This window comes from Kryptolebias marmoratus, linkage group LG20 (assembly GCF_001649575.2).
Source record: "Kryptolebias marmoratus isolate JLee-2015 linkage group LG20, ASM164957v2, whole genome shotgun sequence".
NCBI lineage: Eukaryota > Metazoa > Chordata > Actinopteri > Cyprinodontiformes > Rivulidae > Kryptolebias > Kryptolebias marmoratus.
The window spans coordinates 20,549,022-20,576,206 of record NC_051449.1 but is presented as its reverse complement, the minus strand read 5'-3'; the positions used below and the strand labels follow the sequence as shown (position 1 = coordinate 20,576,206).

General features: G+C 42.3%; 3 protein-coding genes across 4 annotated transcripts in view; all 3 read left to right on the top strand.

Moving 5' to 3' along the window:
• Positions 1-53: 53 nt before the first annotated feature.
• LOC108238258 (3-keto-steroid reductase/17-beta-hydroxysteroid dehydrogenase 7) lies at positions 54-6,360 on the top strand. The gene is made up of 9 exons (XM_017420220.3): positions 54-197; positions 2,560-2,763; positions 2,909-3,001; positions 3,126-3,240; positions 4,773-4,967; positions 5,106-5,210; positions 5,285-5,341; positions 5,788-5,886; positions 6,068-6,360. Exons 1-9 carry the CDS (start codon positions 163-165, stop codon positions 6,200-6,202), a joined length of 1,038 nt encoding a protein of 345 aa, XP_017275709.1. The 5' UTR covers positions 54-162; the 3' UTR covers positions 6,203-6,360.
• Positions 6,361-11,138: 4,778 nt separating this feature from the next.
• Positions 11,139-20,625, top strand: serbp1b (SERPINE1 mRNA binding protein 1b). Its single transcript, XM_017420219.3, has 9 exons — positions 11,139-11,518; positions 13,405-13,585; positions 13,979-14,119; positions 16,530-16,601; positions 16,867-16,941; positions 17,121-17,298; positions 17,849-17,914; positions 18,003-18,191; positions 19,010-20,625. Exons 1-9 carry the CDS (start codon positions 11,263-11,265, stop codon positions 19,067-19,069), a joined length of 1,218 nt encoding a protein of 405 aa, XP_017275708.1. The 5' UTR covers positions 11,139-11,262; the 3' UTR covers positions 19,070-20,625.
• A 1,377-nt stretch (positions 20,626-22,002) lies between these two features.
• LOC108238259 (UDP-glucuronic acid/UDP-N-acetylgalactosamine transporter) overlaps positions 22,003-27,185 on the top strand; it is a 7,541-nt gene continuing 2,358 nt past the window's right edge. For both annotated transcript variants that reach the window (XM_017420223.3, XM_017420222.3), the window contains exons 1-11: positions 22,003-22,221; positions 23,008-23,041; positions 23,142-23,228; positions 24,872-24,939; positions 25,046-25,117; positions 25,212-25,280; positions 25,357-25,459; positions 25,537-25,629; positions 25,739-25,806; positions 25,884-25,962; positions 26,036-26,118. In XM_017420223.3, coding sequence (XP_017275712.1) covers positions 22,031-22,221; positions 23,008-23,041; positions 23,142-23,228; positions 24,872-24,939; positions 25,046-25,117; positions 25,212-25,280; positions 25,357-25,459; positions 25,537-25,629; positions 25,739-25,806; positions 25,884-25,962; positions 26,036-26,118 — 947 coding nt within the window. In that variant the 5' untranslated portion in view covers positions 22,003-22,030. The remainder of the gene's footprint in view (positions 22,222-23,007; positions 23,042-23,141; positions 23,229-24,871; positions 24,940-25,045; positions 25,118-25,211; positions 25,281-25,356; positions 25,460-25,536; positions 25,630-25,738; positions 25,807-25,883; positions 25,963-26,035; positions 26,119-27,185) is intronic.

Genomic DNA, 27,185 nt, shown 5'->3' with positions numbered 1-27,185 from the left:
TGATTGGCTGGCTGTTTGTTGTCATCCAATCACACCACGTCTCTGCCGGAGCTACAGGCTGCTTGTCCTGGGGGCGGATCGGACGATGGGCTGTCCACAGCGTCCACAAAACTGCTCGGAGTCGTTTTCCGTCTCTTTTTGAACCTCGAGCTGCGGACAGACATGGGGAAAGTAGTCATAGTAACCGGAGCGAACAGGTGAGCCTACTAGAAGCCATTTGTAGTTTTTAACCGAGGAGAAAAGACAGATTATCGTTTGAGGAGACATGTTGAGAAGGGAAATTGTGTAATAAATGAAACCCATACATTAGCCGAGGTTCATAAAATAAAGCAAAACTGTCATTTTCACGCCCTTTATTATTTCATGCTAAAATAAAATATAAAAGGGACTTGATAGAAATAGCTGAATCTTTGTAACAAAGTGTTTAAAGTCAGGGAAAGACAGAGTGCATGTAGTCAATTCATTAATTAATTAACCTTGCTGGGATTTATTGATCCAAACCCACTGCAATGTCTGTTTAATTCATATAACACTTAATAAATAACTAAAGCTGCAAAGTGCTTCACAGCAAAAATTAAAACCCAGGCTCTCACTTTTCTGTGGATTGGTGAACATGGAGGGTTGGATGCAGTCAATGATGGTAATGTGTTCCAGTTTCATGTTGATCAGTGTTATTGGTGCACAGTCAGGTTTCGGTCTTCTTCAGAATACTATCCTTCGCTCATGAGGTCAGTACGCTAGCTTGTTTCAGTTTGCACCAGGAGGATTACTTCTGGATGAAACAATCGACTGCTGATTGAACGGTGACTTTGGAAGAGATTGTGCATGTCTGACTTGATTTCTTTACCTCTGATTCTGGAGGTAAGATTCCTAGCTCAGGCTGGCGAGGCTAAAACTCCACCTCCAGCCAAAGGAAAGCAGGGCCTTTGAGCCACCCTTCACTGCTTGGGAGTTCCTCCACTGACAATCATCTACAAACATCATCTGCAGGGTTCAGTTCTGTGCAGACATGCTTCCATTGTGAGGCTGCTGTGACTTCATGGATCTGTCAAATTCTGTTTGCGACAAAAGGTTTTGGTGCGTTTTTTCCTTCGTTTCTGATGTAATGCAGCACAGTGGTGCCATCAGTCCAGAAGACTGATTCCAGGAGGAATAGGTAAAGTTTTTTTGTTCCCTCTTTTTGTAGGGCTCGTAGTTTTAATGCCGACACTGCATTGTCATCATTTGTGTCAGCTGGAGGTTCACTGGCTAAATCTGGGGTGGGCAATCCTGGTCCTGGAGAGCCACCATCCTGCATGTTTTACTGGTTTCTCTGCTCCAACACACCTCATTTGAATCAGTGTGTCATTAACAGGCTTCTGCAGAACATGAAGAGGTCATTTAACCACTGAATCAGGTGTGTTGGAGCAGAGAAACAAGGAAAACATGCAGGATAGCAGCACTTGAGGACCAGGGTTGCCTACTGCTGGACTAAATCATTTTGAGTTGTGACGTCCAACTCGTCATCAACATTTGGAGGATCATCAACCCCATCTTTCACTTCTTGCAGCCAGGCTAGAGCCTTGTGACGCACATCATGAATGCTCAATATAAACCTCTCATAGGCATCAGACCCTTCTTTGTCGGTGTCATCAGCGAGCATTTCAATGCTCAAAATCAGCTCACCACATTGAGCAATGTATCAGAATGTAAGTGAGAAATATTCTTAAGTTTTATTTGGATCACTTACTTTTTTTTATCGGCGGCAAAGTCACTTCCGGTATTCACCCGAGTCCCCAGAATCAATGTAAACAAACTGTAGAGCCTCCTAGTGGAACAGAAGGAGTGAATCCAACACTGATGACAATATAAAGGTTCAAACAACAATATTTACTCAAACAGATATAAAATTTTGAAGATTGAAGTTGTTTGTTTTTTTGAGACGGCAGTGATCTGCTCTGGAACTGGACCTGCTTGGACCGGACTGACAAGCTGATATTGCTACCTCCAAACTGGATTGCTGCCACTGAGTTTAGTTGGCTTTAGCTGCAGTCAGACTAGCCATTAGCTCTTCAGTCGTGCACCAGGTGCACCAGGTTTAAACTCTGTATCTCCAGACTGAGGCTGGTTAAGTAGCAACATACAGATATCAGTTGTTCTTAACTTTCCCACAGAACCTTTCTTCAAAACTGGCAGAAATCCCCTTTAAGCTGGATGCAATTGGTGTTAAATAAGAAAAACATCATTTTGGTATTAAATAAAGACTCAGTTTCTCCCTTATCTACAGAAATAAACAACTAATTGCCTTATGAACAATGAAATATAAGCCATCTTAAGAACAGACACATTAAAACATGTCTATGAGAGAATATCTTTCCTGGGGAGATATTGAAAACTATATATAGTAACACTTCTTATCTGTGTGTTTTTAATTTATTCTTCCATGCATTTGTAGTAGTCTTTGTGGTGTTTGAGAAAGGCTCCACTGACAGCCTCTTGGTTCCAGTTCTGAATGGTCAGATTCAGATTGCTTTCCTTCATCTGAGATTGATGCCTGTGTTTCTTGTCGTCTGTCTGCAGCGGCATCGGCCTGGCTCTGTGTGAGCGGCTGCTCACCGAGGACGCCCGGCTTCGACTGTGTCTTGCCTGCAGAAACATGCAGCGGGCAGAGGCCACCCGGGCTGCCCTCCTGACCTCTCACAGCGGCGCCTCTGTGGACTTGTTGCACCTCGACGTGGGCTCTGTGCGGTCGGTGCTCAGCGCCGCTCGGGAGGTCAAGGCCAAGTAGGAAACCTTGGATATTTCAAACTTGTTAGCTTTACTCTTTAAAGTGTACCAAGATTGGTTGATCTACAAGGAGATATTTGAAGAACCCTGCTCTGAAATGGGTGAAATACCTCTTAAAACATTGATTTGTTCGCTCTCACAGGTACGGCAGAATTGACTTCCTGTATTTAAATGCAGGAATTATGCCCAATCCAACAGTGGACATCAAAGCTTTGTTCAGAGGCCTTTTTTCAAGGTAAAAATCCAACAACAATAACTTGGAACTTCCTTCCTTTAGTTTATTTGTTATTGCCGTTAACTTTTATAATCCTACAATAGATCCCCATGTCTCTGATTGTCCCTCACTTCTCTCACTGCAGGAACGTCATCAACATGTTCGCTACAGCAGAAGGTCTCCTCACGCAGCAGGACAGCCCCAACTCTGATGGCCTACAGGAAGTTTTTGCTACAAACCTGTTTGGTCATTTCCTCCTGGTACTCTACACAGACTGTCTAAAAAAAGTCCATCGTATAGATTACTTATTTTTATTCTGTTTTAAAAGCAGCTGTGTAGTCCAGGATGTACAGTAACAGAAGTATGAATATAGATGTCATAAAGAATGATGTATGTCTGTGACAGATGGCTTAGTGGAGGTGTGAGTGTGTGTGTGTGGGGGGGGGACAAGACGTTATGGCAGAATTCAGATTGCTGACATCTATCCTAAACAGTGTTGGTTTTATAAAACTGTCCCTAGCTTTAATGTTAAATTTGAGTTTGGTTCCCTTCTATAATTATTAAACAAGCTTCTGAGATCAAGTTAAAAAGAAAACCTTTGACCAAAAAAAGGTTCAAATCTCTGAACATTGTTGGAACATTAGTGGTTTGAACTAATATAGAATAAACTACGTTTGGTTAGTGAAGTTTGTTAATTAGAGGCTATAAAAATGTAATGCAAATAAATTGTTTTGCAGTCTTTATGTGCCTCACCTTTAATAGGAACGAGCCTTAACTTAATATTGGCTTGTTAAACTTTTAATCAATCAATCATTTATTTATATAGCCCCTTACACAGCCGGCTAAGGTGACCAAAGTAAGTCATTTCATAAAAGCCTGGAGGTAAAACGGGTTTGATTGTAAGTAACGAACCAACAAAAAATACTCCCAAATAATAAAGTTCAATGAGGCTACAGAAAAACAAACAAATAAGATTTTTAAATAATTCTAAAATTATGTCACACCTAAAGGTTTATAGAAAATGTTAAAGTTTTAAAAAGATTTGTGTTGATTTAAGTTTCTTCAGGATCGTCTCCATGATCTTTGTCCATCTAACCTCTGGAGTTTCTGTCTGTTCTTCATGACCAAACTGCTGCAGCTCCTTCAGGTTGGATGGTGCTGCTTGGGTCCAACAAGCTTTAAACCAAACCCCAGATTCTCAGCTGGACTGAGGTTTGGACTTTGACTGGAACATTCCAGTTTGGCTGGAAGATGAACCTCCATCCCAGCCTCAAATCTGTGGAAGACTCAGACAGGTTTCCCTCAACGAACTCCATCCATCTTTCCTTCAACTCTGACCAGTTTCCCAGTTCTGGCTGAAAATAGCATGCTTCACTCCACTCCACTCATGCTTCACTCCACCACCATGCTTCACTCTGGGGATGGGGATACTCCCAAACCTGTAGAAAAGCTGTTCAGCTCCATCATGGTTGTTTTTGGCTTTTGATTGCTTCTCTGAATAATGGCCTCCTTGTCCTTAACCCCCCTTGGATTTGATGGTGCTCTGTGGGATGTTCAGGGTTCTGGGATATTGTTTACACTTTTTAGAAGTATTTACCTAAATTAATCTGGAGTAATTTGCGTGGGACTACTTTTGCATCCCACACCCTCATGAGTGTACAGAGTCAAAAGGGAGTGCACTTAAAGCAGTATTTTACTGACACCCGAGGGTCCCTATTCTGTTTTAAATGTGTGTGTCGTCACCCTGCATGCATGTCCTGCTGGCCTTGATGCTCATGTGCTGATGTCTCAGATCAGGGAGCTGGAGCCTCTGATGTGTCAGCCAGGTCGCACCTCCAGGCTGATATGGACCTCCTCGAGCAACGCCCGGCGCTCAGCCTTCAGCATCGACGACATTCAGCACAGACACGGGAAGGAGCCCTACAGCTCTTCCAAATACGCTTCGGACATGCTCAGCCTGGCACTCAACAAACATAAGAACCACCAGGTTTGCCTCTCTCACACACACACACACACACACACACAGAGTATACTGTGTTGGAAATGTCACTGAAAGCTTTTACAGCCTCCTCGGCTGGTGAGGATTACAAATCAGAAGATGACACACACACCGTCTCTGTGAAAGGGGCTGTTCTCGTCTGTGACCTGTCCAGGACTGGTGATGACTAACCTGACCTTTGGGATCCTCCCTTCCTTCTTCTGGACTCTCATCATGCCCATCATGTGGCTGGTGAGCTTTGGCGTATTTATTGAGTTAAACTCAAGATTTAACTTGTCTAATGACTGTCTTTACTCTGAAAACAGATCCGGATCTTCACCAACACGTTTACACTTACACCTTACAACGGAGCAGAGGCGCTGGTATGTTCCCAGATTTAACTGTTGCTGAAAGGCGAAGGTGGATAATAACGTTTTTGCTTGTGTCCGTCTGTCAGAAAAATGGCCATAACTCAGTTAATTTTATGGATATTGAGCTAAACCAGCAGTAGGCAACCCTGGTCCTCAAGTGCTGCTATCCTGCATGTTTTCCTTGTTTCCCTGCTCCAACACACCTGATTCAGTGGTTACATTACCTCTTATTGATCTGCAGAAGCCTGTTAATCACCCTTTGATTCAAATCAGGTGTGTTGGAGCAGAGAAACAAGTAAAACAGGCAGGATGGTGGCCCTCGAGGACCAGGATTGGCCACTCTTCCTTTAAGGAATGCCAGGCCTTTAACTTTTCATGCAACAGCCCCTCTGAAAAATGTAAAAATGTCAGCAGTAAAAATGCACTTGGTTATTTTGTGTTTGTTTGGTTTTTTTCAGCACTGGTTGTTTCTTCAGAAGCCAGAGTCTCTGGATCCAAGAGCGAAGTATCACAGTTTAACATCAGGATCTGGGACTAACTACACGGAGCCACGTCAGGTTAGTAGCTATGAAACATTACCTAGACTCTCCTGAATGCACAGGGATTCAACTAGTTTGTTCACTACTAAAGGTTGGACCGTAAAAGGACAGGAATGATTAAAACGTGCCTTTAAATGTTAAAGTTTGATTTGTTTGTTCTCTTGATCCTTAATGAAGCTTTGACTGTGTTGTGTTCCAGATGGACATTGATGATGAAATATCCGAGACCTTCTATTCAAAACTTCTTGAACTCGAGAAAGCCATCAGAAGGAAAGTGAGTGAGAGAAATGCTGAGAACAAGGCTTATCAGCGATACCTCGGTGAGGTAGAATAGCAGTTTTTTTTTGTTTTGTTTTTTAATGGAAATTCCTCTTCAACTGGACTTTTCACAGTTTGAACTATCATTACAGCACTTCTTTTTCTTATTCCCCCAAATGAAACAGTGTGACAATTTTGTGTTTCCTGACAATAAAGCAACAGTACCTCCCTTTACCTCATTCTAAGCCTCAACTTCAGCCTTCAGCATCGAGGACATTCTACGCTGAAATATTAGACGGCATGAGATTCATTCTCCTTCACGAAACACTTTTTTTTTTTAAACTGCTGGAGACAAAGTGGAAATAGTAGCAGTGTCACGCCTGAAAGCTTTTGGGTTGAATTTAGCCCAGCAAAAATGTTCAGCAAGCAAATTTATTTATTTATCTGAACAGAAAGGAGCAATAAAAGGAGAGATTTGTTTCTTCATGTATATGTAGATAAATCCTCACTACATCAAAGAATAAAATCAGTTTTGTGGAGGTCAGGATTTATTTATAGTTTTATTAAAGTAAGGTTTGACTTGTTTTGGAGTAATTCTAAATTGCGCCATCATTTTGTACAAGCACAAACATATAACATCCAATAAAAACATGCCAAAAACTAAATTAAAAAGGTAAACGAAAAACTTTAAAAGTACCGTATAAGACTCACTGTCATTGAATGGTCCATTTTCAAATTTTTTGTCATATATATAAAGCGGACTGGACTATAAGGTGCATCGTCGTGCACCTCCCATTTTTGTAACTTCGCGCGTTCCGCGCTCCATTTAAAATGGACGATTTCGTAGCTCTAGCGGAGCTGGTTCACCTGTATCAGCATTTATATGATCCCTCTATGAGAGACCACAAAGATAATCAAATGGTTCAAAACTTACGGAAGGATACCGCACCGATGTAAGCGTCAAGTATAAACGCCTCCACTGCTCGGCGTGCACGAATATAACTGAGCCTTAATGCTGCAGGCGGTGCAGCTTTGTAGTTTACCAAAGTCGTACTAAAACATTACGACTTCTTACAAATGTAAGGCGCTCTGTCGTTTTTTGAGAAAATTGAAGGCTTTTAAGTGCGCTTTATAGTCCGGAAAATACTGTAACAAAGCAAGAGAACAAAGAAAAACAATAAATGAGAAGAAAAACCGGGACTAATACCAATGGTGGTGATGAGACATGATGAGACAAAGTGTATATATTTAAAATGAATAAATCGATGAATTGTAGTTACATTTTTACAGCTCATGTAAAAGCCGTGGTTGCATACATCAATGAAAAGTAGAACAAAAAAAGCCCTTTGTTTTCCTACGATAGGTCCAAGCGTTTAATATATTCAATCAAGGGAGCCCGGTTCTCTAAATTGTATGTGAAAATTGGTTCTGCTGTGTCTGAATTTCTCCAGCTGTAACATAGAAAGCATTTCCACTAATCCAGTCACTAAAACAAGGGCAGCTTATCTGATTTCTGCTGAAGAAGAATGAGTCTTTGGGCCATTAATGAGGCAAAAGCTGTTGCTGTAGTTGAAATGCTGAAACCATGACCTCCGAGGGTGTTGTTGTTTTCTTGCATATGTATGAGAGGGCCTCGGAGCCATCATTTTTCATTTCTAAAGCCTTCTACTTGCAGCTACTTGTTAATCCACCATGAAAGATGCTAGTTAGCATGCTGTATAATAATGGTTTAATTATTCTGCCGTTATTTCCACTCTCGATAGACGACCAACAAAAGCAAAATAAATCAGCATTAATCAGGAAAATGGAACAAGTGTTGGAAATGTATTCCCCCAAGATTCACTGTATGTTTGCATATGACACATCACGTCACTGGGTGGCGTCATTTGTCCAGTTTGATGAACTTCAATCCATACTTAATAGTGTTTTATATATGTAACACTGGTGATTTTTGATCGGCGGTGAAATTAAGTAAAGGTTTGCCAAACGGGCCATAATATTTGGGCACATAAAAAGCCTCAAACCAAGACTTTAGTCCTATTTAATGATATTCTGTTAGCAAAGTTGAGTTGTTTTCACCTAAAAAGGGGACAGAAGCACTGAGCAGAGGTTAAGTAATCGGCTTCATCTGAAGTTAACCAACTGGAGCTACTTTGTAAAAACTGTAACAAATTAAACACACTTGTGTGGTTAGGTTTGAAGTCCATTTCTGTAAGATGCAGTGACATCTAGTGGCTCAGATCGCTAATCCCATCAAGCTAAATCGCCTTCCACTGGCCTTCATAATGTACGTTGCCTCTCGTCCTGACTGCTGAAGATGTGCTGCGTTCATTTACCTCACAAGGTGCAGCTTGGATCTAGGAATGACGTCACAGCCAACGTAATCATGACCCAGCTGCAAGACGGAAAACCAGTAGGATTTTTGAACAGTTGTGCCCAGAAACCAGATTGTTACTCGCAAAACAAGCCAATAACAAGGGATTTCTTTGCACTTCATGTATTTAAACAGCATGTTTTCTAACAGAGGCTGTGTGTGACTGATATAATGACATACAAACCAACAAAAGTGAAAATAAAGCCGTGTTGGATTTTGAGGTCAGGGTGGGTCAGGGACCTTTGACTTTGAGTCAGATTTCTGACTTCAGGGGGCATTTCAGTGGATTTTTTTTTAACTTGTAATTTTGACTTTTGAGAATAAAGGAAAGGCAGCTAAAGGCACTGGCTTCCCACAACCTGAACTGGACACATCGGGCGTAGAAAATGGATGGCAAAGAACTAAAGGTACTAAAAAAAACTAGTTTTCTGCTTGTCCCTTAAGGGCAACTTTACTAGACACACAGTCTGTAAACTCAGTTTTTTTTCTAGGACAATAAAAACAAAAGATTTATAGAACAATGTGCTACTTCATGTGGTGTTTATTCTTCTCTGTGTAACAGTGCACCAAAGACTTCACGCACTCGATGCCAGTGATACCATGTACTTGACCCAGATCACAAGGAGAGGTCTGATTTGAATACCTGGAATAGGTGCGTGTGTGTGAGGAGCTTTTCGTTGACTACAACAGACACGTTTTATTTGCCTTTTTATATTGCATATTCATATCAGAAAGATGTTCTTTAAAACCACCCCCTCCCCACCCCCCACCCCAAACTGGCAGTGTCATCTTGTTAATGTTGATGCTTTCTTGTGTCAAAGTGAGGATTCACCCATGTTTGAATTTGTATTTTATTGATTTATTTATTTTTTTGCCTTTTAGAGTTAATTTGCTGCCTGTTCACTCTCTGGTGTTTTTAGGCTTCTGTATGACCTCTGTTGCTATAAACAAGTTGTGATCTGAGGATCATTTCACCACAAATCATGAATTATGGAAAGCTTGTCTCGTTTAAATAATTGAGATGGCAGCTGAAAATTGTAGTAGGTAAAAAAAAGAGTGGATGAATCTTTAAATAGATCGTGAGTTTTGGCGTTACAGTTTGAGAACCCATCGATGTGTGTGTGTTCAGCCCTACAGGTTTCATTAATGGCCGTGTCTCTGGTGATATATTTTGTCCTGTATATATAGATAAGACAGTAAAGCCCTACATTATTCCAAACGGTGGCGCAATTTATGGTCCACAGCTACAGTATCTAACTACAGATTATCAACCTGATCTAGATACAGTTTGGAACTTTTTAGTCGCAACCCTGCCCTGAAGCATGCAGTTTTGGTCTTTTGATTTCAATTTTGTCACTATTTTAACACTTTTAACACTCTTTACACAAGATCCTGGCCGACAGGTAAACTCTGCAGTTCTCTTCCACATTTGGTAAACTGCATTTTCCCCCACAAAAGTAGAGCCACTGCTCCTTCACATCGAAAGGAGTCAGTTGAGGTGGTTCAGGCATCTGATTAGGATGCATCCTGAATGCCTCCTTTTTGGAGGGTTTGCAATCATGTCCCACTGGGAAGAGACTTCAGAGAAGACCCAAAACTTGCTGGAGGGATTATGTATGTATGAGAGGAAGGTCTGGGTTTCTCTCCTGGACCTGTTGCCTCTATAACCCAACCATGGATAAGCTGGATGGATGGATGGATGGATGGATGGACAGACATTTGTTCCAGTTTTTACTGAGCAGAGCCTGCTGCCTCATACTAACCAGCCTGATGTGACAGCTTCTCTTTCTTATGACCTCTTCAGCTAAACCAGGGGTCTGCAACCTGCGGCTCTGGGGCCTCATGCAGTCTTTTAGTCCCCAAGACTAACACGGAAATGAATATTATATATATTCATAATAACAACAGAAAATGCTAGTTTGAGCAGTTTTCCTGCCCAATTTAATGCATAACACAAAGAGAAAAATAAATGAAATTGTTTATTAGAGTCATTTTTTCTAAACATTTTAAACCTTTTTTAATACATTTCAGTCAAGTTATTGAGGAGGAAAGAAACAAAGAGCAGTTTTGCGCACACATCACAAACTACTAAATTACAAGTCTTTAAAATTGTTTTACAGACACGTGGCAAGTCATTGTGGTAACAATAAATAAAAAGGAAAGGCTTGGCTTTAATAAACAGTTAAAAGTTGAAAAAAGTAGGTAAATCATAATTAAGGGCCCAGCAAACTAGCCTAAATACTCCTACAGTTTATTAGAATGCAAGTATATGCTTTATTATTTCCAAGTGGGACACTTACAGTAATAATTTACGACATTTACAGACACATGAAGGGAGTTTGGTGTCTTAATTAATGCTAACAACTTATTCCAGGTCTTTAATTTTACAATGTAATAAACAATGTTTTTTTTAAAACCATTTAATGAGATGTGTTATCTTTATTTAAAGCTTCAAGTGTGTTTTGTGGCTCTGGTTGGGTTTTATTTAGCGAGCAGAGGGGCAGGAATGGCTCTTTAGGTTGTAAAGGCTGAGCCAAACTCGGATAAATGGAGGGAAATGAAAGCTTGCCGCCCAAACGTAAACAACAACACTCGGGCCTCCGCGTGCTCAGAGCGGTGCGCGCGGCACAATGTCCCGGATGCTGCTGCTCGCACCGGAAGAGAAGGGGCAGCTCTCCCAGCCATCTTGTGGCAGCATCCCGCGAGTCGGTCGCATCAAGCCTCGTAGAATCGGAGGTGAATCCCGTTGAAGGGGCGCCATCATGCCCGGACACCTGCAAGAAGGCTTCGGCTGCGTCGTGACCAACAGGTTCGACCAGCTCTTGGACGACGAGTCCGACCCGTTCGAGATCCTGAAGGCCGCCGAGAACAAGAAGAAGGAGGCGGCCGCCGCTGGCTCCACCAAGACCGCGGCTCAAGCCGCCAAGCAGCCAAAGAAGGAGTCGCAGAAGGACAGGAAGAACCCGCTGCTGGACAAGAAGGAGGAGGCTCAGGCGCCGGTCCCGCTGAAGAAAGAAGGTGAGCGCGGCGCCGCGGCGCGTTTGTTTCGGCCATTATTTTTGCTGCTGTCATGTGCGGCTCCTGTTAGCGGCTAGCTGCTGGTCTGAGGTCAGCTCGGCCCCCGTCCTGCTGTGGAGCTCACAGGTGGATGAGGCGGGGAATGCTGGTGCCTCTGCAGGATAGAGCGGCGGGCAGGTACGGGGAGGTCCGGGGCCGAGCGTGGCGCAGGTGGAGGGAAGGTGCAGCACACACACACACACACACCGGGGACAAAACGCTCACAAACTTTACAGTCCTGAAAATGGGTTCAGCATTAAAAAGGAGTGGGTTAATGTGAAGAAAAACAACTAGAAACGCGTTTTGTTTGTTGTAGCAGCCAAAATAAGTGGTTGGTGTTAAATCTGCAAGCAGGAGATGTGATGATTCGTCTCATCCTCTCAGAGTCAGAAAGCCTTTCTGCCTGCAAAATAACATCTGTTCAGATCTGCAGAATCTACTTAAAACTTGAAATGTGTAAGATAAGAATTGGAATAACACAACTCTGTTTTAAGCTTTCTTAATCTTAATTATCTTAATTTCCAAAATAAAGAACTAAACTGTTGACATTTATCACTATTTGTACCTTTTTTAGAACAAAGACCAAACCCTGATCTGTGTGCCCCCTTTAACACAGCAGTAACATCAACAATCATCATGTCTGTACAGATTTAATAATTACCAAGTAGGAAAATGAAGCTGATTAGAAGAAGCAGGGGTGTCCAAAGTGCGGTTCGTGGGCCATCTGTGGCCTCGTGCAGTCTATGACTCCGGTTTAATACATTGATGCAGATTTACACCTTTTTTTAAGTTTTAAGGGCGATTTTTAGGTTAAAACCAGATTTAAAATTAATATATATCTTATTAAAATGTCCAACACTAAGCACAAGTTCTTCATTTTTAATTAACCACGTTTATCATTTTGATTCCAGTTTCAAGGTGAAAAGGACCACGAACCATTTCCTAGAGGGAAATTCGGCTTCATTAAGGGATAAAGGCAGATTTTACTTCCAGTCCCATCACCTTTATTAGTGTCTCTTCTAACATAAACTTCTGTGAATCAGTCGTACAGTTTTCAGTTCTTCGACCGTCCTTTTAGGATGCTTTTGTCCTCTGGAATAAAGTAAGATGTTCTTTTCAATGACGAGAAAACAAAAACAGACCCAACAAAGCAAAGGGGTTCAAAGCTTTGTTTTTTTAAAAGGTAAATGTCTGCAAAGTTTATGTTTTGGATCTGCAACAATTTCAAACTTCCTTCCACCAAAAATAGTACAAGTTTGTCTTTTCACTAATGTTTTATTTTGATGATGTTGTTGAGAGTTTGGGAGGAAAAAAACACATTTATACTGTGCATTTATTTATTTATTTTTAGTCAAAAACTCTGGTTTTAGTGGACACCGCTGTTCAGGATATGTTTGTTTATGTTAAGTGCTGATATTTTATTTAGCAAATAAAATCTGCATATCGGCTGCCCTGATTTCCTCAAATTTACCCCACTTATTTACATCCTGGTGGATTATTTGAGTGAACAAAATCTTCGGCCAGCTTGTTGACATCTGACTGATCTGCAATAACGATCGATCCCTTTATTTGCCTAAACCTTTATTACGTTTTCTAAAAGACGAGCCCAGCGTTTGTGGTTCTAAATGATTAATTTTCGTGTCATTTTTGGTCAAAACGTCAAAGAGATTGCAGATTATCTGAATGCAACCAAATCGTATGTTTGACATGTAGGCTAAAAGAAATAAATCACAAGACATCAAAACATTCGCTGAGATTAAAAAGGTAAAGCTAAAAGTCCTGTCAAATGGCGGCAGTCAATAATTGACTCCGCAGCGCTCACTGACTGGTTGTTTCGGGCTCTGCAGGTATCAGGCGGGTGGGCCGGAGACCGGACCAGCAGGGTCAGTCTGGATCCCAGCACCAGGGGGGACCAGGCGAAGGCCGGCCCGGGGACAAGAGGCCGGACCGCCGACCTCCCCGCGAACGCCGTTTTGAGAAGCCTGCTGAGGAGAAGCCTGAGGGAGGCGCAGAGTTCCCCGCAGACAAGTGAGTAACACCGATGAGGCGAGCGTTTAGTAATCCCCATCCAGTTTGTTCTGTGCGAGTTCCCAACGTGGAAATGAGGACGGTTTATTCAGGGTGAAGTTTTCGTGTTTGTGCTGGGACCCTCGTTAAGAAAAAAAACACTCCTCGAACCTTTCCCAAACAATCAGCAGCTGTTCTCCGAGGCATTCCCAGGAGGGTTTCCTTAGTTTGGAAGAGATGTAAAACAAAGAAACATCTCGATGTCTTCTGAAACCTTTGAAAATCAGGTTGTTGTTGTTGTTTTGTTCACAAAAGCAGCCGTTTTGCTCGGTGAAGCCAAACCTTTGCACAGCACGCCTACAGTCATTCACTTTTTCATTTTCAACAGAGTGGGTTTTTGGTTTTGTCCAACAGGCCTTCTGCAGACAGGCCCCCGAGAGGGCGTGGTGGCGGCCGTGGGGGGCGTGGTGGAAGGGGACGCGGCATGGGCCGAGGAGACGGCTTCGACTCCCGTGGCAAGCGAGACTTTGACAGACACAGCAGCAACGACAAAACGTGAGTGACCGATGAACCCGTCACTCAAAAACAGGCCCGCCACTATCCACAGACACAAATCAAAACACACACTCACATTAGTTTTAACTTTGGCATTTATTGTGTAACATGAAGTAAAATGTAAACAAAGACTTGCAAACTAGAGAGAAAAACACAAGTTTAATACAAACCTTAGCCTAAAATGAAATAAAGCTCCTATTATTTATGTCTATAAACATAAAAAGCCTGAATATTTAGCATGTTGTAAGGTTTTTATTGGTTAAAAACTGCTGCAAATTGTGAGCCATCCTTTTCCAGGAGTTCAGTCACATGGCTTTGAAAGACAAATAAACAAATAAAAAACAATTGTTTAAAATGTAAAAATGAAGACTGAAACTGGTTTTCATATCATGAATTTTATTGTTTATTATTTAATCGTTTCTGGTTTCAATTTTAACATCATCTTCATGAGTAAATATGTTTAAAACAGGCAGTAAAGCAGCACATTAACACACACAGATGGTGTCAAAACCGTTCCTCCACCTCTAAATATAGCTGGTTTCCAGTGATCGTCGTGTTTTCCCGCTGCAGCAGAAAGGAGACAAAAGAGATGAAGATATTTTAGCATCTTGCTTGAAATGCTCTTTCGTGAAACATCAGCGGTTTAGAGAAAAACTACAGATGTTGACGGGGGGAGCACAACTCAACACGGACACAAGAGTCATCAGATTGTAGTTTAGACGTGTCCTCAAAGACAGACGGACGACCCGTCTTCTTCTGAGGACACTTCAGTGTTTTTCTTATCCAGTTAGGTGATTAAAAATAATTCAATCAGAACTTTCGACCCGCATTTCTATTTATTATTATAATAGTTATCGTTTTATTTGACCCCATAGACCCTTGAGACTTCACTTCTAATCCCGTTAACAACAGTGTCCTGACAGAGACGGGCAGCACTAAAATACAACACACACGTATGGAGAAAGACGTTTGCTCATCACAAAAAGAGACATAAAGAGCCACGAAAACCATAAACTAAAAAGCCCCGTCCAACTGGAACGCCATCTTTCCAGAACAATGCGTTGGCACCGTTTCTAGACATGTTTCCGTCCACACGGAAACACGGAAAACAACCCAACCTGCAGTAACTCAACCCGGCCTGTATGCGGCGCTGTAATGCTGCGATAAAAGTACACCAGAAACAGGAAAGAAGACCTGGAAACTGTATAAAACTTTATAAAAATATATACTTGATGTATGTTGTTGATCTTTTTTCTCCAATGTTTGCTTCATATTATTGACAGTTCAGTAAAGAAATAAAAACCTTTTTAACCTTAGATTATTTAGTGTAATAAACTTATTATTATTCTTATTATTATTCTTATTATTATGACGGGGACTGTGCTTTATTCAAGGTGATGTTATTATTCATCAGCCTTGTCTGCCTATTGAAGTTATACAGGATATGAAGGTTTTTGTTGTCGTTGAAAACTGGCGTCTGCAGCACAAACACGAACTAAAATCAAACATTTGCTTTGAGATCATTCAGAGTCACTCAGACAGATGAGGTCTTTGAACTGATTCTGAGGCTGAATATTTAACTCAGTACCCTGGCTCCAGGCTAAAGGAAACACTCTGTACACTTTTAGAGTATTTAGGTCTGTAGGTATGACAGAAGAAGGCCATGAATACTTTTGTTGATGGGGAATGTACCAATGATTTATTCTGTAAAAAGGACCAACACAATGTGGAGTTTTAATGTCTGTACTGAACCTCAGACTGGATCAGCTGCATGGAAGCATTGTGAAAAGGCATTATAATTACATCTCCATCATGTAACAGACTTAAAAGTGTCTGATAAAGACAGCTTGGGGTTGCTCGGTAACGGGGTTTGTGACGCAACAATCCTGAGGTTTTTGAAACAGGTTGTTTTGCAGACACCAGAAAACATTTACTTACTGTCAGTTTTTTTTGCGCCTGGATTGTTTCTAGAAGCAGCAGATGCCCAAATGGAAGTACAAAAACATGCAAAAAGTGAATTTTACATAATAAGTCCCCTTTAAAAGATTGTTTGAGCTGATCAGTCTTTTAAAAGGTCTGGATTCAACAGAGTTCATTGAGTATTAACGTAGAAGTGGAAATTATCTTTTCATACTTCCTGATCTAGGTTTTTGGTATAAGAAATATTTAAAGTACACTTTTGTGACGCCTTTAGTTCCTATAATGTTCCTTGCTTGTTTATATTAAATCCAGCTTCATTGTCGTTTTACATTCATTGTTTTGGTTACGTTGTGGCTTGGCTCTGTGTTTTTGACCCTCTGAAACATAATTTTGGTTCTGTTTTGTAATCGCGGTCTCACAAATGACAGATATACTTGTGCTTATTTTCAAATGACAGTATTTATTTATTTATTTATTTTTGTCTCTGCAGCAATCCAAAAAGTGAGGAGAAGCGCAGTGGTGCTGGCTCACACAACTGGGGCAGCGTGAAGGATGAAGTGAGGTTAGTTTTTTTTTAAAAAAGGAAAGGAAAGGAAACGGGGACAAGGAGCTGCCACTGATTTACTGTGCAGCATTTCTATGAAGGGCTTCTGTTTTTGCAACAACACAAACTGAAGCACTAGTTTTAATGCCATAGGTTACATATTGATCGTTGAGGTTTACCTCGTAATATTTAAAGTGTGTGTGCTGACAGTTGTTGATAAGATGGATAAATTGTGAAGTAAGTGTTTTTATTAAAACAAGCGTCTGCTTGTTGTTGTCTGCAGTGAGGCTGAACAGACTGCTGCTCCTGAGACGACCACAGAGGGGGAGGAAAATCCACCGGCCAGCTCCGAGAACAAGTGAGGATCTGCTCCTTATCCATATGTTTGGGGGGGTATTTTTTTCTGTTTAAAAGCAACTTAATGCCTGGGGAGACCGGGAGAGTGAGCGTGCAGAACAAACTGCATCACTGCTCCCCGACCTCAGGTTTACAGGCACGGGGAGGTTGGCACGCTGACGTTTCTGCGGTGCGTTCCAGGGAGAACGAGGTTGAAGAGGTGAAGAACGAAGGCCCGAAGGAGATGACCCTGGACGAGTGGAAGGCCATGCAGGACAAGGAGCGCACCAAGGTGGAGTTCAACATCCGCAAGCCCAACGAGGGCGCCGACAGCCAGTGGAAGAAAGGATACGTGCTGCACAAGTCCAAGAGTGAAGACGTAAGTGGGAAAGATCTGTGATGCTGTGGACTAAACTCCAACTAAGCCGCTTGTGGCTCTCCAGGTTAGGTTTTACCTTCAGGTTTTGTTCGTACCGGACGAGTTTCTTTCCTCGGATAAAGAGCGAGGACGATATGTGATCGTTTACATCTTACATGGTTCATTCTGACATCTGCAGATTTATCTTTTTAAGTTTTTTATTAAGAGTGCAACAGGACATTGATTCAGCTGTTTGTAGAAGTACAGCAGACATTAACTGTAGCTCCCATGTTTGCCACCTCTTTAAATACGTGGATTCTCTGCTGTCTCTCATTCAGAATGATGACTGAGTTGGGAGCTTGTTGTCTTGATGATTTATTTGTCTTCAAACAGGAGCTAATCCCAGGCTGCTCGTAGTAATGGTATTTTATTTATTTTTTATGTGAAAGTAGGTTGACATCCTCCAGTTGTTGTGGAGGCCACTGAACATCACAGCAGCTGGTTTGACAAATTGCTGCTAAAACACAACATGATGCCTTTCTTCCCTCCTCCTCCTCCTCCTCCTCCTCAGAGGCCTGTTGGTGCTTTGATTGAAGGCTCAGAGACAGAATCAGAGGCTCACGCTGTTTACCACAAGGTACCTGCATGCCTCATCAGTATCCATGTAGTCCATAAAAAGTAAATATTTTAGGACTCAGACCCTTCACCCGATCTGTCTATAACAGCAGGGCACCGCTGACGAGTCCAGCGACCACCACTTCCGCAAGCCGGCCAACGACATCACATCTCAGCTGGAGATCAACTTCGGAGACCTGGGCCGCCCCGGGCGCGGGCGCGGGGGCGCTCGTGGGGGCAGGGGAGGCCGCGGAGGGGGAGGCAGCCGGACGGCGCGCGGGGGAGGACGGTCTGAAAAGGTACGCGGCGCAAAACGCTGTTCAGCGCCCCTCAGAAAAGGGTCAGCTCGGCGTCTGAACAGGCGGTAAAAGCACCGCCGCTTCAGAGCAGCAGCAGCTCAGCGTCTGACTGACCTCAAGTCAGTTTGTAAAAACTTTAAGTCACATTTTATTATGTTTAATAATCTGAGGCTCCTACTCTTTAGGTGGTTGTTTGGCAGTCTGATAATAAGTTGTTCTGGCTGGATTTTAATTCCCTTCTGCCTTAAAGGGATATTTCTGTCACTTTGAAGAGGGGTTCTATAGAAACATTATGAACAACAAAGGAAAGAATAAATCAGATCTTAAATCTCTCGTTTATTTGTAGGGAGCTCTTTGAATCAACTTGGTTTTGAGGAGCAGTTAAAACAACTAGTCTGATCATAGTCAAGACCAAAGTCTCAAACAAAAACAACCTACTTTTAAAAATTTAATGCTATTTTAAATACCTGTCCACGGTTATTTCAGCAGAAATATGATGTTCCTGCAGGGGAATAACTTCGGCTAGCTGCTGTTTCTGTTTTTAAAAGTTGCGTTATGCAAAAGCTATGGAGGGGTAAAGGTTAAATATGAACGTTTTGTGACACAAGGCTGCTGCTTTCAATTTACTGAAGTCATGGCCACAGTTAAAATGGGTTTCTGTGCCATTTGCATGTTTGGAGGGTTTTATTAGCTACACTTTTCTCCCATAAAGCTGAATTTCTGCATCATTTGACTGCAGCCGTTTTCTCGCTCTTCTGCTAAAAGTAGTAATTTGCCTCTAACGGCGGCGCTGGTTGTCTCTGTATTTGCTCCGTCAGGCGAGCGGCGTGTCGGTCCCCAACGTGGACGACCCCGAGGCGTTCCCAGCCCTGGCCTGAAAAACGCTCCGTCTCTCACCACCAGCCCGACCCATCTGCCCTTCCGGGGGCCCCTCCTCTACGAGGCTTGCATGCTTACCACATCTTCAAGTATATAAGAAAAAAAAACAACAACAACAAAGATTTAAAAAAAAAAACAACAAAAAAAACAAACAGACTGTCATCCCATACCACTCACAACACCAGAGGACTAAAGTTTTATCGGTTTTAAAGAACAAAAACAAAAACAAAAAAAATGGAAAAGGACCTCTTGTTACACTGAAGTTTTGTATCCAGGAACATGAAAGCAGGGATGTTTTCTTTTCTCTTCTCTTTTTATTTTTCCAGAGATTATACATCCATCATTTAATATTTTTTGTGCTGCTTGAATTTCTGTATTTCTGCAGTTTGGTTAAAGTGTGTGCATCTCTTACTTTTTTTGTTTTATTTTTTTCCTGATGACTTCAGTTAAGCATTATGAAGTCATTTGTAGAAAATCCTTTTTAGTTGGGGCGTTCCCCATCCCTCCCCGGTGACACACACTGATGTGGTAGCGTTACACTACATAAGAAACTTGTATTAGACGTGTGAAGTACAGCATAACGTGCATTTAAGGTGTAATTAGTTGGGTCCGTGACAAATCCAGGATGGGCAACCAGCAAATTGACTTCATATATTTCTGCTTGATGTGCAGTGAAAGTTGATGCCTCCTTTTATTTTTATTTACATTTTGAATAAAGTGGACCAGTGGTTAGTAATGCTTTGTACCCCCCCCCTCTGAAGCAGACCTGTTTCCGGGGTGTCCCGTGGCCCGGTGTATCTTTAGGCTGGTCCTCTTAGGTCACGCATATTGTGCTATTTCAGGGCCACTCAGCAAATGCTTAGTTTTTTCCCCTTTTCTTACGTGTGTGTGTGTGTGTGTGTGTGAGTGAGTGCAGCAAAGCATAAGACTGAACGTGTGGATTTGACAGCTAGCTAGTTTAGGCATCCCTTTACTCTGAACTTGCCATCCTCTTACAGTAAGCTGCAAGTTCTCTCCTGAAGTAGTCCCTTCTGTCTTTTGAGAAGTGATCGTTTTAAATGTAGCGAAGAACGGTAGAAGGACCACGGAACATATCTCGCTCCTGCAGCCTCTCGGCTGTCCGTCGGATCTCCAAGCACTTGGTCGTAATCGACCACAGTCCTCTGAAGATTCTTATTGTTTTTTTTGTTTGAAACCACATATTAGCATTTTTGTTTTTGATAGCGCCGGTGCAGAAGCATCGGTAGCAGATTGTCTGAAAGAAATGTCGTTGTGGAACAATCATTGGGCCACAGAATGTAATGTAAGTTAATGGTGCTGTAAGCCGCCTGTGTCAGCATTCCCAGTGAGCAGTTTCTTTTAATAAAAAACCCAGGGAGGGTGGAGTTCTCATTGACGTGGGTACATGGAGTGATTTTTAAGCTTTACGTGTTTTACTCACTTGCAATGCACTGATACAGATGGCTGGAGCAGATTTCTTGTAGGACTGAGCCACATGAATATGAAAGATTCTCTGCAAACATCCCTGTTCTAATAAATTGCTTTAGAGGTGTTACACGTGTGCCGCCTGTGGCTTTTGTTTTGATTTGAAATCGGTGAGTTTGGAATCATCCAACTCTAGTTAAACAGGACGAATTAGAAAAACTAACACGACCGACGCAACTTTTTTAATGTTGTTTTAATTGTTTGGGTTTTTTTTTTTTTTTTTTTTTTTTTTTTTTTTTGCACCATCACCCTGTAGTGACTCGCCAAGTTGTTTCCAGTTGGAGTGCTTTTATTTTGACAGGGCGCCTACCATCCACCCGTCTCCCAAAGAGCCGTCTGAGCGTCCCCGGCACTTCCTGCCATCCTACTTTATTTTCAGAGGATTATAAAACGAAGAGTCACAGGTGAGCTCAGCTTCACTGACAGAGCATGGGTCAAATATTCACACAAAATCTAACAATTACCGTTTGAACTATTATAAAACTATGTAGTTATCGTGGTTTTTCCCTGGTTCATCGTGGATTTTTAAGGTTTTATTAAAAGTTCTAATATTTTATGTTGCAGCTAAATGTTTTCACACACGCTTACTTGTGAAATTATTGATGTAAAAGCAGCGTTATTATAAAACCAATAATACAGCCGTAAAATGACCTTTTAGAACAAGATGTTTGTGTACTGTGAAACATTTTGGTTATAATGTGAAAAATGTAGGAACAAGAATATTTTACAAGTGAAAATGTTATGTTAATGTTTTTGCACATATACTTTTCACGTTGCAACCAAATGTTTGTTTAAACATGCCTTCACGTTATACGTTTAAAATGATTTTATTATCCTGAAATTTCTTGTAAGAACAAAAATATAACAATAGGGAAAGTTATTGGTTGACTAAATATTTTTATTCACATTATGGAAGAATGTTTTCATGTTTTTACATAATACACTTCGCACATTAAGTAAATTTTCTTTAAATAATCTATAACAATAACCTGAAATTAGTTTAAAATATGTTGTAGGAACATAAACATGATTCTATGATTACTTTGAGAACTAGTATTTAGATTTGCCATTTTCGTATATATCTACAAGAGGGAAAAAAAACAATTTCTTGCAGTAGTAGGTGTCCTCACAAGACACACTGCAAAACCGACAAAAAAATGTTTTTTCTCTCATCCAATAATTTTAGATAAGCATCAATAGAGCAGCAACAACACAGTCAGTTTAAACCGGGTCAAGAACTGACAGAAAAGTCTGAAATATGTAAATTTCAGGGAAAGTGAGTCTCAGGTTATCAGGTTGTATAAATTGTATAAATCTAAAGCAGTTCTCCATGTAATACATTGAATGTAGAGTGATGTTATTCTGTTTTTAGAAGCAGATTTCGCTTCAGTTCACCGGAGTGTTTTCGCTATATCGTTCCTGGCGCTCTGCGCATGCGCGGTGAACATCGCGGTCTTACGCTCTCTACGTCAAAGATGGCGTCGCTCCACAAGCGACGGACCGAGCCGGACAGGAGCTCGTCAGCCGACGACTCGCCCGCCGAAGTTCGCAGTGAGACCTCTGGACACGCTTCGACACTTTTTGTCAAGCTGCTGGCCGCAGGCTTTTACGGAGTCAGCTCTTTCTTCATCGTCGTCGTCAACAAAAGCGTCCTCACCGGTTACAGGTAAAAGGGGCAAAGGTCCAAAGTTCGAACGGGAGCGTTCCCCCCTGAAGGTGAACTGAAACAGGAAGGGTTGTGACTTCTGTCAACCCTTCCCCAACAAGATGCAAGGGATTTTCTTAGGTGAAGTACTTCAGTGTTCATTTTACCACAAACTAAGCTACAAATATACATTTTAAAGAGTTTATTAAGTTAACATTTTATAACTGAAATCCGTCCTGCTTTAAAAAGTTTGCTTCTGCTGCGTCCTCATATTCCTGTTTGGTAATCAGGCGTGTGCATTCATGGCTAATTGCCAAACAAATAAAAAATGACAAATAACGGCAGGTTAAATTGTTTTGGCAGATTAATCAGTCTAGCAGTGAGAGGCTGAAAAAAATCAAACCAAACAAAAGCCTACTGTATGTAACAGGAAGAGAATCGGACCGAAGGTGGAGCCTTGAGGTACCCCGCAATTAAAAGGGGATGTAAATAAAACTAAAAACTACGTTTAAAAGAGTTGAGTCTCATGTTATCTGGTCAGGTCAGTATCTTTATGTTGAGCCAAACAACATATTACAACTTTAAGTTCACATTTTGAATTCTGACAGTGGATCAGAGTCCTGACGTTGCAGCTTATCGATGTGTGTGTGTGTGTGAACAGGATCGTTTTTTCTCCTTATGACGACCTCACAAAGCTGATAGTGGTGAAATATATTACCTCCTGCATGGAAACCAAAGAGTTTTACCAAGTTGTCAGGTGAAGCTTCTATCTATCTATCTCTGAGCAAATCTGTCTGCATTTCACAGATTCCCGTCATCGACATGTGTCGGGATTGGTCAGGTTAGTGGGTTTTTTCCGAACCCCGTGCTTCTTCTGCCCCTCCCGGCAACGCAGCAGAGTCTTGATTCGCTGCACCCCGTCTTCTTTCTGTTCACCGCAGATGCTGGCCACCATTGTGGTGCTGAGGACTGGGAAGATGTTTGGCGTTATTTCATTCCCAGACATGGATTTAAGTGTGCCACGCAAGGTGAGGAGTGGGTCGTTTTCAACTTGCAGCAGTTCTCGCTTTACGATGCACAGTTGTAGTCAGAAATGTCTGCTCATTATCGTGGACATGAAGGTTATATTTGAACCGTTCTTTCTCCAGACTGGAACAATGATACAACATACAACTTCAGTGGTTTGAACTTGTTCTGACCACTTGTTTGTGATCACGACTGACTGCAGCTGGTAGTTCCTTTCAGCCAGCGTAAGGATTCGTCTGACAGCACTTATGGCATTGAGCAGTACTCAGAACAATGGGAAATTCCAACAAACTCAGAGAAGATCTAAGGAGAACTGCGCGTTTACACAAGTTGGGAAGGTCGTAGCTTCAGATTCCAAGATCATCGGTTCAAACTATTGTACATAAACACAGGTTATCTGTACGTGTCACCACTATCACCCTCAGATGAAAGGGAACTGGTTAGGGTGTTCAAGACCAACCATGAACTAGTAACTGGGACACCAGCGTCTCTGTCCACAGTGAAGCCACTTTTACGTCAACGTGGACTGAGATGGAGCCTGTCCACATGGATGAGCCAAATGTCTTCTGGAGAAAGGTTTTCTGGTCAGATGAGACACAGATTGAGCTGATTTCCCACAATGACAAGAACCTAGGAACACTGAACCAGCTGACAGACACGGCAGTGGTAGCATCATGCTGTGGATACTGATGAACTGCACAGAGGAGATGTACTCATAAAGGAGGGTCTTCTAGCTTACCCAATCAGAAAGCAGTTTGGATGTGTGTTGTCCTGTTGATTCGAGGTAAAGCAGGCTAATTTGAAGTTTCCGGAATGGCGTTCCTTAAGCCCCAACCTGCTGTGGATGCCTGGTCTGTGCCAGGAAGTCAACCAGTTTAAGGGTACGTTTACACCCGCCCTGTTTAGTCCTCTTTAATCCAACTCTGGTTCGTTTGCCTAAAGAGTCCGGTTCCTTTGGGGAGGTGTGAACACACAATCCAACTCTGATGAGGACCAAAAAAAGCGAACTCTGCTCCGCCTAAAATCCTCGGTCTCAGTTCGGTTGAAGTGAACTCTGATGCGGTTTGAATGCATATGTGAACTCAAGCGGACAGGAGACCACTCCAAAAGCAGGAAGCAGACTTTAGCACAGGGCCTTCGGGGTAAATACAACCAAAACAAACTAGCAGGAGAAACGACTCGAAGTCAGACGTGGAGTGAGGAGGAGGTTAAATGTTTGTTTGGCACATGTACCACAGACAGAATAGAAATCCTAAAACCACTCAAATTTGACGCCGCTCCATTTGTTTCCTTTTCCAGAAGAAGGAAGTTGCGCTCAGTGTCTTCTTCAGAGGTTTTTGTGTCGTTTCCTTCAGTAGTTCTTGGTGCAGCGCCAAGAAGAGTTGTCAAATATCAGCCAGAATGATAGCAGACGCTTGATGAATACAGAAAGCCTGTAATCCAGTTCAGTTAGTGGGGGTGAGGGTATATGCATAATTTTGATCCTATGTGGATTTTGAAAAATCCTTTAAGTTGTTTGTTGTAAAATCATTCCACCCTGGAACATGAATGGTTCAAATAAATCATTAAGAGCCCCAGGTGACTGACGTTCATGCCCCTGAGTGGATGTAAACCGTAGTGTTTCACATGTGTCCTTCTCTTCCAGATGTTCCCTCTGCCTCTGTTGTACGTTGGGAATCAGATATCTGGACTGTTTGGGACGCAGCGACTCAAGTGAGAGACAGTTGCCCCGCCCCCTTCTTAAATACAAACCCGGTTTCCCTGCGTTTGAAGCTCTGAACCCGACTCTTTGTGTTTTTTTTTTTTTCCCCCGCCTCAGTTTGCCCATGTTCACGGTCCTCAGGAGGTTCAGTATTTTTCTCACCATGGTGTTTGAGGGACTCCTGCTCAAGTACGTTGGCGCCGCCTCCGTTCCAAAGCACCCTCACTCAGACAGCTGCCTGTGAAAAGGAAGATTTAAGTTTCTGCAACCTGTTTCTTCCCAGGAAAACCTTCTCCGCTGCCATTAAGACGACGGTGTTCACCATGATCTTTGGCGCCTTTATCGCTGCGAGGTGAGCCGCCTCCACAGACCGCCGCTCGCCTCGGCCCGCGCCGCGTCTCGCCCGTTAACGCGCTCTGTTTTCGTAGCGACGACCTGGCTTTTGACCTCGAAGGGTACCTATTCATAATGCTGAACAACGTTCTGACAGCGGCCAGCGGGGCCTACGTGAAGCAGAAGCTCGAGTCGAAGGTGAGCGGCCTCGCGGCGGGCCACAGCGCCTCGCCGGCGCGCACGCTGACGGTAACCCATTGCTGCTGTGTCCGCAGGAGCTCGGCAAGTACGGGCTGCTGTATTACAACGCTCTGATCATGATCGTCCCCACGCTGGCGTACGCTCACTGCTCGGGAGACCTACAGACGGTACGTTTGGGAACACAAACCAGTCTGCAGCATTCATTGTCGGTCAGCAGGAGTGTGTCACTATCTCTGTGTCTGTGTGTTTGTGTGTGTGTGTGTGTGTTTGGAACAGGGGCTGCAGTATGAAGGCTGGTCTGATCCCCTGTTTGTTGTGCAGTTTGTGCTCTCCTGTGTCATGGGGTAAAGTAGCCGTCCGGCTCCCACAGGTGTCATCTAACACACAGTATCTGCTGCTCATGTTGGTTTCTTGTTTTCAGCTTTGTTTTGATGTACTCCATCCTGCTGTGCACACAGTGCAACTCGGCGCTCACCACCTCCATCATAGGCTGCATAAAGGTGAGTGGGTTAGCTTCGGCAGCGCCCCGTAAAGGCCGCTAACTGAGGAACTTCTCCCTGAATTCCCCCCCAGAACATCCTGGTCACATACATCGGAATGGTGTTTGGTGGAGACTACATATTCACCTGGACCAACTTTGCGGGTCTGAACATCAGGTGAGACGGAGCTACCAGTTAAATTTGGCGTGGACTGACTGTTAATGGGATAGTTTAGGCGTCATTCAGAAGAATATTCTGAATAATTTATATCTTACCTGTTGTAGATGGCTCTTTGAACACATTATTTCTGATGCAGAACTGACGACAGGTCTATAAAACAGAATTTGCACTAACTTATATTAGTTTTTGAAGATCTGAGCTGTTTTAGGACCTTAAAATCTGCTTTGGACGTGGGTCCGCTTGTCGCTCTGACGAGCAAATGGCTGGTTTGTTTCTAAAGCAGGTTTTTGTGTCTTAATCCAAATGATATCAGTTCATTAAAACATTAATATAAACTTTTACATCATTGTGAATGTCACATTCTTGGATATTCCAGCAGAAACATAATATTCCTGCTAAAAGTGAGCCCAGTGTTACAGCTAACTGCTAGTGCAACTATAGAGCTGTTTGTAAACGACTGTGATGCAGAAGTGACAGGATTGGAAAGGTTAAAGAAAAATGCTTCTCTGCAATGTTTTTACTGTCAGAACAACATGGAAAGTGTTGGTAAAAAGGTCTCACCACAGAAAAGTTTTAAACATTTATCAAACAAATTAAAAAGAACAACGAGATTTAAATTATAATTCTTTTTTTCTTCATATTTCTTGTTTTAAATGAGCTGTTTGTTTGCAGCGCCTTATAGCCGTCGCTGCTGACATGTCCTTAAAACCAAATCTACTACTAATACTACTGCTGCTACTACTAATACTACTGCTGCTACTACTGCTGCTACTGCTGCTACTACTGCTACTACTAATACTACTGCTGCTACTACTAATACTACTGCTGCTACTACTACTGCTACTGCTAATACTACTGCTGCTACTGCTACTACTAATACTACTGCTGCTACTACTAATACTAATACTACTGCTGCTACTGCTACTACTAATACTACTGCTGCTACTACTAATACTAATACTACTGCTGCTACTACTAATACTACTGCTGCTACTACTAATACTACTGCTGCTACTACTAATACTACTGCTGCTACTGCTACTACTAATACTACTAATACTACT

Excerpts from the sequence above, each read along its gene's own strand:
- serbp1b (XM_017420219.3), top strand. The coding sequence starts at position 11,263 with ATGCCCGGACACCTGCAAGAAGGCTTCGGCTGCGTCGTGACCAACAGG. Across the intron at positions 11,519-13,404 it reads GGTCCCGCTGAAGAAAGAAG|GTATCAGGCGGGTGGGCCGG; the intron begins GTGAGCGCGGCG and ends CGGGCTCTGCAG. Across the intron at positions 14,120-16,529 it reads CACAGCAGCAACGACAAAAC|CAATCCAAAAAGTGAGGAGA; the intron begins GTGAGTGACCGA and ends TTGTCTCTGCAG.
- LOC108238258 (XM_017420220.3), top strand. The coding sequence starts at position 163 with ATGGGGAAAGTAGTCATAGTAACCGGAGCGAACAG. Across the intron at positions 198-2,559 it reads ATAGTAACCGGAGCGAACAG|CGGCATCGGCCTGGCTCTGT; the intron begins GTGAGCCTACTA and ends GTCTGTCTGCAG. Across the intron at positions 2,764-2,908 it reads GCTCGGGAGGTCAAGGCCAA|GTACGGCAGAATTGACTTCC; the intron begins GTAGGAAACCTT and ends TCGCTCTCACAG.